The 12,042-nt window shown below is 41.5% G+C and overlaps 1 protein-coding gene across 1 annotated transcript; it reads left to right on the forward strand.

The window, feature by feature from the left end:
• Positions 1 to 752: 752 nt before the first annotated feature.
• Positions 753 to 8,139, forward strand: slc26a2 (solute carrier family 26 member 2). Its single transcript, XM_041048445.1, has 5 exons — positions 753 to 851; positions 1,565 to 2,186; positions 2,369 to 2,659; positions 3,013 to 3,461; positions 4,958 to 8,139. Exons 2-5 carry the CDS (start codon positions 1,575 to 1,577, stop codon positions 5,799 to 5,801), a joined length of 2,196 nt encoding a protein of 731 aa, XP_040904379.1. The 5' UTR covers positions 753 to 851; positions 1,565 to 1,574; the 3' UTR covers positions 5,802 to 8,139.
• The last annotated feature ends 3,903 nt before the right edge of the window (positions 8,140 to 12,042 follow it).

Here is a 12,042-nt window from a genome sequence, read left to right on the forward strand (position 1 = left end):
TACTCAACATGTAAAACCTAAACAAAAATGAGTAACTAAAACTCATCTACACTCAGTCCCCTCCTGACACTCCCTGAGGTGCATGTTACATATACATATACTCATAATGTATCACGTCTCTTCCCCCTCTGGTGATGAACCACTAACACCAGGCACCTTCACACCCTTTCTGAGGAATATGAGACAGAGTATAACAAACTGTAATAACGTAAGAAGTTATATCACTGGGGATAACAAAAAACCTTTTCTCAGAGCTGTGCAGATGATTTTACTTTTACTTACTGAGAGGTGTCAATCAATGAGGGTCTGTTCAGAGAGCTGCAATGCAAAAAGAACCCTCACTATGTTTGGATTCCCCATTACCAGCATCAACATGACAAATGTGGATGTTACGCTGTAGGCTGGGTCTAGTTTAATCAGCTGGGTGGGGGACTGCTTCTTACTGACCAACTATGAATTAACTGTTTCTCTGTAATGCAGGTGTTGTATAAGAGTTTAGGTTTTGATCCGGTCAGTCATGAAAATAAAATAGTTGTAAAATTTGGCGCTGCTCAGGGACGAACAAGACGCGCGTGTTTCTGGAAGGTTCGTGTCAGGATATTACAGTTTAAGCATAAGTTTTTATTTAATCTTTTGGTTATCTGCTTTTTTTTCGCTGCAAACTGAATCATCTTCACACACACACACAATCTTTGTCACGGCAGGTCATGTGACGCTGGCCGCACGTTCCATGAAACGTCATCACGCACGGAGCCTCAGACCCGTGTAAAATGAATTTGAGGCGGAATCAAACTCGACGGCGTGAACACAACCTCAGACTAACTTCATGAAAGCGACTGATTCGAGCTCAGGTCAGTAACTTTACACATTCTCGACAACATTTTTTTTTTTTTCGCGTACAGGAGCAAAACGTCCCGTTAAATTACTTTAGTTGGCTCAAGTTTCAACCGGTGTCCACGTTGACAGCTTGTTTACAATGGTGCTCATTCATAGGTCCGCAAACACAACGCAGCGTTGGCAGCTCCGGGCCTGAGCTGACTCAGACTGCGTTGGACAGAGTGATTCAGTTCATTTAATGTTCCTTAAAAGTGTTGTAAACATTTTAAAATTACCATTTAGTAGCATCAGATTGTGTGTGTGTGTATATATATATTTATATAGCCTCAGTTCACAAAAGGGAAGCTACTCCACTTCTCAGTATAAACTGTAAGCATTTAAATAGCCTGTAGGCATCAGCAGTAATCTCATTAACATCACTACACATGCCCTCTCTTGGAAAACAGTGCGAGTTAACGTTACTGTAATCTTATTAACGTTAGAAGTTTGAGGAAGCTTTAAATACCATAAATAATTGTGCAGAGGACCAGCCGTTCACAGGAGGAGGAAGGTGATAGAAAAGTATTAAAAAGAGACTATTAACCTGCTATTAATGAAAAGACCGTTAAGTATGGTAAATTAAATAAAAAAAAAAAAAGATAAATTCACTATAAGTGAAGTTCCAGTCACTATGCAGCTGAAGCATTTTCCATGCTATTAACTGAACTGAACTTTTCCCCCTCACCAGGGGCTCGATCATGACTCATGGCAGTGACTGCTGTACAACAGCAGAGGGTGGAGCGGAGGGTGACCAGCAGCAGCCTCTCATTCTGGAGAGAGTGGAGAAAGAAGCGGGACAGAGCTGTCTAACCGGTGTGTTGCATCGGCTGAAGAAGCACTGCTCCTGCACCCCGCAGAAGGCTAAATCCAAAATACTGGGCTTTTTCCCAATTCTGAGATGGCTGCCACACTACAAGGTCAGGGACTGGCTTCTGGGCGATGTCATGTCAGGACTAATTGTTGGCATCCTATTGGTCCCCCAGTCCATAGCTTATTCCTTATTGGCCAGTCAAGACCCTATATATGGCCTCTACACCTCTTTCTTCTCCTCCATCATCTATGCCCTCCTGGGCAGTTCCAGACACATCTCAGTGGGGATTTTCGGGGTGCTCTGCCTACTCGTGGGTCAGGTTGTGGACAGGGAGTTAGCTTTGGCAGGATACCTGACAGAGAGCACCAGCATCAGTAGTAACAACAGTGCTGCCTTGCTGGCCGGCCTGGGTAACGGCAGTGTCGGGGTGGAGTGTGACAGAAGCTGCTATGCGATCGCAGTGGGAGCCACGGTTACCTTTACTGCTGGGGTTTACCAGGTAAGTGAGCAGGGGCGACCTTATGGACTAGACAGTCACAAATTATCATACGCTAAATGTGTCTGTTGTAACAAATGAGTCGTCAGTGTATGGTATCGAAAATGTCGGATGCAGCTCAGAAGACAAATATCTTGAGTGGTTTGTTACCTGTCTGTTTACTCCTGCTTAACTCTTCCTCTCAGGTGCTAATGGGCATTTTCCAGGTAGGCTTCATCTCCGTCTACCTCTCTGACTCCCTTCTCAGTGGCTTCGCCACAGGAGCCTCCCTGACCATCCTCACTTCCCAGTTCAAGTACCTTCTGGGCCTGAAAATCCCCAGGCCCCAGGGCTGGTTCACTCTGTTCAAGACCTGGTACAGCATACTCACCAATCTGGGGAATGCAAACATTTGTGACCTGGTGACGAGTTTGGTGTGTTTGCTGATACTGATTCCTTCCAAGGAGCTCAACGATCGCTTCAAGGCCAAGCTGAAGGTAAAGACACATCGCAGATGAGCTTATATTAGTTTGTTTAAAATGTTGAAAACATTTAAAATGTTTTGTTTTCCAAAACTATTTGCAGTCGGTAACAGGATAAAGGTTTGTCTTCAATCACCAACATTGCCAGCTACAAAAATTGCCAACTAACTAGCAGGTCATAGTTCAGCATAGAGTTGAGACTGAGGCAAAGGTGCAAATTAAAATAAATTGTGATTCTACTAGTGCTAAATTTCTACACTGTCCAGCAGTTCTGTATTATGTGTGTAATGAGAATTACCATTCATGTAAACAAACACAGATTTTTAATTGTGTTTTCTCTTGTGTTTTTTTATCTTTTCCTTACCCAGGCCCCAATTCCCTTTGAGCTCTTTGTGGTGATAATTGCGACACTGGCTTCTCACTTCGGCCACTTCAACACAGAGTATGGCTCAGGTGTGGCTGGCGACATCCCCACAGGCTTCCTCCCTCCCCAGTTGCCCCTATGGTCTCTGATTCCCAACGTGGCTGTTGACGCCTTCTCCATCGCCATCGTGGGATTTGCCATCACCGTCTCACTGTCGGAAATGTTCGCCAAGAAGCACGGCTACACAGTGGACGCCAACCAGGAGATGTACGCCATCGGCTTCTGCAACATCCTGCCATCGTTCTTCCGCTGCTTCACCACCAGCGCTGCTCTGACGAAGACCCTCGTCAAGGAGTCAACAGGGTGCCAGACTCAAATGTCCGGGGTGGTCAGTGCCCTTGTCCTGCTGCTGGTGCTTCTGGTTATCGCACCGCTCTTCTATTCCCTTCAGAAGTAAGCATACCAAAATATTAATTACTAATCAATTGAATGTTATTCCATTTCCAAATGAATCTCCTAATTAGTAGGCGCATAATGGGCCACATAACACATAACGAGACTTAAAACACATAGAATCACAGGGTGGGAGCGATAGAATAAGAAAAGTCAGCTGTATAGAGAAAGCTGATAACCCGAACATAACCCTGAATGTCTTGGACCTGGAACGTTTCCTAAATATAGTTCCTACTTCTGTAAAAGCCGGTCAGAGTCATGTCTGCCTGACTCACTGTAGTAATTTCACTCTTCAACAGTCGGACTGGGCTGTTCTTAGTGGCCAGAGTGAGTCTCAGATATTTATCTCTTATCTGTTAAATGCAGTCATCATTGTACAGCATGTTTTACCAGCCACATGCAACTGAGACACATTCACAAGTTGTGATCTGTAGAGCCTCATTCTCTGCATTCATCAATTAAATCCATTCTTAGATTTCTTTTGTTCAAACAATGTCAAATGGTAATATTAACAATAAAATCTAAAAGTTTTAAAAGTTTTCCAACCAAACTGTATCTGAGTAGTGCTCAAAACAAAACACAAAACACAATTAAAGTTTAAATCCCTAAGTTTATCAGCATGGCAGTCAGATTTTATCTGAAGTAAAACCTGATTCAGGCTTAAACTACGTTTCACACATTCCAGTGTTCCTGATTGTGTTGGGATTCAAGGGATTTTGTTCTAGTTAATGGGGTAACTTAAACATTTGCTTGCAGCTCTTATCTTTTTTTTTTTTTTTTTACACAATGAAAAAGCTTTCAAGGTTAGACTTAGACAAATACAGATAACCTGTGGTTATAGTCCAGGGTTAATCAGTTTGCTCTTGCTCTGCAGAGGCTGCGCTGCTTCAGATATCATTAGGCAACAACATTTCAGCGAGGATACAGAACTTCCATGTGAATATTACCAGAGAATATTATGGAATAAGGAGGAGAAAAATGAATTAATAAAATAAACGAGCTGATTGCCAACTAGAAAGATGAATGGGACTTCTTACATACTGGGAGAAGTGTCGAGTCTTGTGTGAGCCTTGATCACTGTCCACTGATTGTGACTGAGGCTCATGATTGGTAATGATTTGCTTCTGTGCAGGTGTGTTACACACATACACGCCTGTAGACAAACTCACTGATCATTAGCAATGTGTCGATCAATAATGTCAAACATCTGCTGAGGACGGTTTGTTTTCTCTTTGTTATCTCTTCTTACCCCTGCACCCCACCCCGTTTCTTTGTATTTGTATAGCTGATTGTGTCTGTTACTCTCAGTGTCTTAACCTTTGCCCCTCAGTCTGAGGGGCTGAGGGGCAAATATTAAAAAACAGTTTGAAGTCTCATTTATACACTTTAAAAACCTGAAATCTGCTGATGTTATGTGCTGTCAGTTTTCACACTGACAATGTGAAATCAGGACTCGGTGACACCTCTGACCTTTGCCCTTTCCTTCTCCTGCCCAGGTGTGTTCTTGCTGTCATCATTGTGGTTAACCTCCGCGGCGCTCTACGGAAGTTCACCGACATTCCCCGCATGTGGCGCGTAAATCGTGTTGACGCCTCCATCTGGCTGATCACCATGTTGACCTCGTCGGTGGTCAACACGGAGCTGGGTCTCCTTGTGGGGTTTTTGGTGTCAGCCTTCTTCGTCCTGGGCAGAACCCAGCGAGTCCAGGTCCTGGAGCTTGGCAGGGCTTCAACCAGGGAGCATTATGAGGACCTGTCGTCTTATCACGGCCTTCAAACACATCCAGGAGTGGCTGTTTTCAGATACGAAGCTCCAATCTATTACGCCAACCAGAGCTTGTTCAAAAAATCTCTCTACAAGTGTGTCGGTCTCGACCCTGTGAAGGAGAAAACGCAGCGACTGAAGTTCAAGAAGAAGAAGAAGAAGAGCAAACAGCAGGAAGACGCAGCAGAAGTCCCAAATATGAAGTCAGAGGGGGCGGATGAGTGTAAAGAGGATGAAGCTGAAGCGACTGCGACTGTAACCCTGATGCTGGACGAGAGGTCTCGCCGTAGCTTACGAAGCATAGTCATAGACTGTAGCGCCGTCTTGTTTCTGGATACCGCTGGAGTCAATGCTCTGAAAGAGGTCTGCAAAGATTATGGCGCACTTGGGGTCAAGGTTGTCCTGGCCCAGTGTAATACCTCAGTACTGGACAGCTTGGAGAGAGGGGGATACTACCCCGACAAAAAAGGAGGTGATGGAGGGGAGAGCAAAATTGTATTCTTCACCATCGCAGACGCCGTCCGCCACGTCCAAAGCCTCTCTGCTACTAACGGAGATTGTGATACCAAATGCTAAAGAGATAATCAGTCTGTCCAACTACCTGTGTTTACATGTGTGCAGTGTCCATCTCAGACGACACGACAGCAAACGTCATTGTTACCTATGTGCCTTATAATGTTAAAGTGATGGCAGCAGTTATGTAGGATAGATGCAGTAGACAATTCTTTATTTAATACCGTTTCGTTGAAATACTACAAACATCTGCAAGTCCTCCTCATAGAAAGGGAGCCAGAGAACTTAGTAGTTAAGAGTAAAAATGTAAATTTCGTTTGGAATAATGAGCCTGAAACTGAAAACTTTGATTCCACTCTGCATGTGCCTACCACACTGAGTCACGAGGAGAGTGTCGACTAACTTTTATTTCATTCACTAAATTATGAACTAAAATTAAATAAAGTCCTGTGATGCAGCTCTTGTGCATTAATTGTAATCTTGAAAAAAAAGTTGTAGGGTTCACTGTGATTCCTTGGGGGAGGTAATCTCATGCGTCTTGCTGTTAGATTAAATTAAACATATACAATCTTTCTATTGCACTAATCACAGGTGAAAAATTCCACATTATTCTTAAAATATTTATTTTGTAAGAAACGGCCAAACTGTCCCTGAACATGAATGTAACTGTCAGTTTTCTCTCATACCAGCATTAATCAAGGGAAATCTTTTAAACTCGTGTTTACAAAGTCATTAAGCAATAAATCAACACTCATCTCTAAGAGGAGTGTGAGATGGGCGAGTTCGGCTCGAGCAAACACCTGCAGAACTTCTGTTACCTTCTGTTTTGCAGCCTTGACGTATGTAAACTGCAGTGCCTTCAGCGATGCCTGTGCCGTGCCTACACTATACAAATGTATATACTGTGAAAGTTTTCATATCTTGAACGCCAGTCGCATTTTACTGTTGCAAAAGGACGACTGCCAATCTTTCTCTTACAGCGAATGCCATTAGTTCATGATCTACAAGCTTACTACCAAAAGTTTTTAAAGTTCATGTTTTTGAAGTGGAGCATCTCATTCTGGAACAAAATCCTCGGCTCTGGTTGTGAAACAGTGGTTTTTTTGTTTTTTGTTTATAAATAACCTTGTGTTCCAGCACTCAATGTGCCGCTGCGGTGTGCTGCTTTTTAATGTTTGTCCTCTATCCGTGTTTGCTGAGGGTGACAACATTACTGATGTAGCTTTAGCTTATGATGTTGTAGCTCGGTCGATACACAGTTGTCAGCTGGGTGACGGATGGAGTTTGAAAAAGTGTTCAGTCATGAATGCCATGTGAGATTTACATTTACACAGATGTACACGATTTACACAAACTGTCGAGTTTGTTTGTTTGTTGGATTTAAGCCTGAATTGTGTTAATCAGACATCATGAGCATTTTCTTTGTGTGGCAGAGAAATGTCTCATCAAACCAGCTACAAGCTACTCCATAAAATTGTTGCACCCTCTATTTTAAAAACATACCTCTACAATTAAGCATTTCCTAAATATTAAGGTCCATTCTTTTTCATTTTTACGATGATCCCGGAAAACTCAGGGGCCAGTGACAAGGTGTGATTATACCTTTAGTTTAACCATGTTCCAAACTTTACAGCAGAAACGACAGGATGTTCTGTGCTATTAAGCAGCAGCTGCCTGTAATTGCCTGGCAGTTTTTTTTTGTTTGAGCAAATACTGTCACACGGGATCGATACAGGCCAGCTGAGTAAAGGGCAGTCCAGATTCATTACACAGTCCTCACTACAGCCTTTCATGAAAACCTATTTTTAAAATAGCTTTCATTCAAATAATAAAGAGTGGACTTTCGTTCAGAAAGCAGTGGTTGTATGTTTAAAAAAATATCCTGGCATCGAGTTAAAACTTGAGTCTAAACTTCTCTTCACACAGAAACATAAAGGGAGAATGATCACGATGAGATGAACTCAGTGGATTCTCATATTTTCTCTATTGTGTTTGCAGCTTTACTTGTTTCTGAAACCAAACTTAAACTACCTAGCAACTTTATTTATAAAGCACTTATTCCGTGAAGTAGTGACATGTTAAGCTACTGTATGAAATGAAAACTATTATAACCTTTGCCACCTTTTACAGTACACAGGTGTTTTTTTTTTTTTAAGCCTTTGTAAACGCTGTCTACATGTTTTGGGGTTACAGTAGCTTTTACCTGCTCTTTAACCTGAAACTAAACTGAATGCAAATGTAAAAGTTTGATCCAGATTCAGGTCTATTGTTCTTTACTTATCATTTCCTGTACATGCTGGTGACACTGCGGCTGTACAATTAACTCCAAGGTTCACTTATCTCATAATTTAAAATATTATATTGTTATATTTTTACATATATTAAAAAAATATATGAAACATATGTTGTTTTTTCTTGACTTTTCAAATATATGTCTTACACTTAGAATATGCCTTAATATGTGCTTCAGTTCATATCATAGTATTTTTCTAATTTCTTATTTCTAATTTAATCAACAAGCTCATCTCTCGTAGTCGTCTCAAATGTTGACATTGTTTTATGGCCTTGATATTTAATTTTTCTGACTCGTTTCGTTTTTCCTGTTGCTCAGTCACAGTGGAGATATACATATATATAGATATATCTGTTTTGTTTTCAGTATCTACTGATTTGCTGCTGTCTGTAGAACAGAGCTGAGAAGCATTAAGGTGGAGTTACTGTGTCATTTAACAGAGGCAGCTTCCGTCCAGTTTCCTGATGTGAAAAAATACTGTATATCGCTTTGAATGGAGACAAATGACTTGTATAACTTGTGCCTTTGCTTTTGAATTAGTAAAACACTTTGACAGATTGTGTTGATGCCTTTTTTTTCCTCAAGGAACCACGTATCAATCCCTTATTAAACAACGCTGTGTACTCGTCAAACAAAAGCACTACCTCAAGTGTTCATTTACTCTCGACTCCTTTGTGTAACAGCTGCTTATCTCAGAGCACTGATGTTCTCTGAGGAAACTAAATCCTCTGTCCTTTTTCTAAATGTTGAGAAAATGTCCAATAAAATGGATGCTCCACCACCTTTTAAACAACCTTTGTCTGTCCAGAACCAAACATTTCAAGAGGCCGTTCATCACATGTGCTATGAAACTACTGAATCCTGAACCTGTGCTTCAGTTCCTCACTAATAAACTGGAAAATTTATTGGAAATTCAAGCGTCTGACAGCAGATTAACCACAAGTCTTTTCCTTTTCATTCAGTTTTCTAAATTTAAACCCTAGCAGCTAACATGATAACCGCCCAGTGATCCGTACTAGATTACTGATTTGACCAGGGGGTGGCGGCAGAGGAAAAGACAACAACACAACATAGGATGTGCTGTTCTGTAATCTTTATTCATATATTGGTGGATGTAGCACTTATTCTCACTGATATCAAATGAGTAGAATTTTTTGCACTTAATATTTCAAAGAGAAAACTATAAACAGCTTTTTTTTTTAAATGCACCTGAGTTTGCATTAGCAGGCAGTCTTCCCTGAAACAGTGACTCGACTAACCACCTTAAATGAGCACTGATAAACTTAGACACTTAATTCAAACTGCTTTGTACTCTCTTTAAACCCCTTTGCTTCTCATTAAAACTTCCAGGATGACAAATTACAAAGGGCCATAGAATCACAGATTCCAGATAAAAATCAAAGCACGTTTCAAGGTGAATGAGAATCGTTGAGGGTTCGGTCAATAGCTGTGTCTGGGTCTCTGAAATTCCAAACAAGACATTACTGAGATAAAAATGCAAAGACTTCTGAGTTAGAACATCCTGAGGAGCAACACTCCCAATGTCAACCGTCTGTCCTGGTGCTAAAGTCATGCCGTGACAGAACCTACACCTGAGAACTACAACATACAGACAATATGATAGGCTGGCCGGTCATTTTATCATGAGTTTTCTGGCACTTACAGACAAACCGGTAAGTTCTTCACTTCTGTTCAGACAAAATTATCAAGAGATGACACCTTGGGGAATTTTTAGTCCTATCATGAAGAGCTAGTTTTGAAATGAGAGTTGGGAAAGAATGTTTGAAATTCATTGCTAATCATGAAGTTAAACGTTTTGCAGCACTTTATTACAGCTGCTTTAAATACATGACCCAGCCTTCTGGGCCCCGCTGTATTAATCTCACTCGTTTCACTTGGTGTTGGAATATTCTGCACTGTGCAGTGCAGTGACTGTGTGTCGCCATCAGGGGGCAGCATTGAAATACAGGAAACTGGTCAGAATTTGGGGAATAATAAAGTGACATTTTGGAAACTGTGATTTTCAGAACTGTGAGTGTGATTTCTTTCAGATTCAGATAAATACTCTCTATGTAGATAAAACACTATCTACAACCTGATGATGCTTTCAATATTAAACATTTATGACTGTGAAAAATAATATTTCTATGAAATTTTCATTTCTCATGAGAAAAAACCACGCCCAAGTCCAAGGCAGTGACAAACAGCTGCACAACTCCATATCAGTCAGTCCTGCTTTGTTCCCAAGCTCAGGCCTTGTCCAGAGGGGTTGATACTGAAAGCCAACCAGTCAAGTCTTATTTAAGAACAGAGAACAATAGTGGGATCAATATATTAATAGTATATGTGTCCCATGATTTATGGATTTGGGGTTTTAGTCAGAAAAAGTGCAGAACTTGTGGAGTCACGTGTCTGAACTCCAGCTGACTGCTGACCGTCCTGCGTGAGCATGCAGCCGGCAAGATTAATCAGGTCAGAAGACAGACTGGGAGGTGAAGAGACCCAGTTGTCTGCAGAGACGTGAGGAAAGCAAAAGGTGATTATAGTCTCTTTCACGGCTTGTTGCCTCTCACAAATTACATTTACTGGGGAATGGCACCTGTGTTGATTGGTACATGACGTAAATCTCCCGTAATGGACGGAAGGAGCAGATTTGCACTGTATCTCACTTCCAGTCTGCATATATATTTTTTTTATTATCACCAGTTCCCAAGCTCACCTTCTTAACCGAGAGCAGAAAAAACTTGCTCCACTAAAAATAGAGATGAGAAAGAGTGTTTCCTGCTCTGGAGGTGACGATGAAATTATTCTAAATTATTCCAAAAAAAAAAATCCAAGAATAACTTCCCATCTTTTTGAAACTTCTTCTTTTCCCTTACTTTTGCCATCACGGAGTATAAACTCCACACAGGGAGATAAAACTTATTATCACAGGTCACTTACAAAGTTAATATGATTCAGTAAGGCCACTGTGAAAACGTGATGCCAAAAACACAACGCTTTACAACCACAGGTGAGCAGCACGTGGGCCTGCTCTCAGTCTTTCTGTGTACATTTCCAATTTGTTAGTTTCAATGTGGACAAAGGCTGCTTCATCTTATAAATGCCATGACTTCACACTGCCTCCATGTCTTTGTTTGCTTTTCCACAGAGACAGACGGGGTGGCGGGGGGGGGGGGGGGGGGGGGGGACGGAGAAGCTCATGGATAAAGCACTTGTCATCCAGGGGAATATTGTTTCAAGCTGTCAAAATCCCAGTGTTCTGTGAAAGGACATTTCTATATTTCAGTGATGTTTCGACAGGGGAAGCCAAAAGGCGTTTTATGTTTGCTGTCAAAAACAGTTTTATCACCGCTCTCCCGCATCAGCTCGACTTTCTTTCTTTCTCAGATCTAATTTTTTTTTTTTTTTCCCTCAGATGCAGCTGACATATACACAGTGTTTCTGGCAAGCAATGAGCTGTGACAAGACAAAATTCATCACCTCCTGCCCTCAACCAGCGACAATTTATCTTCAAACACAGGAAGCTTTGAGACACCTGTAAACTCTGATTTATGTTTGGACGGTTTTTCTCCCATCGAGCTTCACCAACTGACTTCGACAATTTCTCCATCTAAACCATAAACCTGTCTCTCAGACCTGATCCCAACCTGGATGCTTAAGGACGTTTTACCTTTAGTTAGCACTTCCTCACTACACATGATCAATCTGTCGTTATTAACAGGCTACGTACTGCAGTCCTTTAAAGCAGCTGTAATTAAAGCTCTTATTTAAACTCTTGATGTGGGTGTTTTAGTGAAATACCGACCTGTATCTAACCTTTCCTCTCTCTTCAAGATCCTCCAAAAAGCAGTCGCCAGCCACTTCTGTGTAAAAGTTCCCGTCTGATAAATAGTGAGTGCTGGCTCAGGCTTGCCTTGAACCATCCGCTAGTTACGCTGCTATGGTCCTGGACTGCTGGGTACTGACATAAATCTCACGGATATCCAGCACAGAAAAAATATTCCTCAG

This window comes from Toxotes jaculatrix, chromosome 10 (genome assembly GCF_017976425.1).
Source record: "Toxotes jaculatrix isolate fToxJac2 chromosome 10, fToxJac2.pri, whole genome shotgun sequence".
Lineage (NCBI taxonomy): Eukaryota > Metazoa > Chordata > Actinopteri > Toxotidae > Toxotes > Toxotes jaculatrix.

Excerpts from the sequence above, each read along its gene's own strand:
- slc26a2 (XM_041048445.1), top strand. The coding sequence starts at position 1,575 with ATGACTCATGGCAGTGACTGCTGTACAACAGCAGAGGGTGGAGCGGAG. Across the intron at positions 2,660-3,012 it reads GCTTCAAGGCCAAGCTGAAG|GCCCCAATTCCCTTTGAGCT; the intron begins GTAAAGACACAT and ends TTCCTTACCCAG. Across the intron at positions 3,462-4,957 it reads CTCTTCTATTCCCTTCAGAA|GTGTGTTCTTGCTGTCATCA; the intron begins GTAAGCATACCA and ends TCTCCTGCCCAG.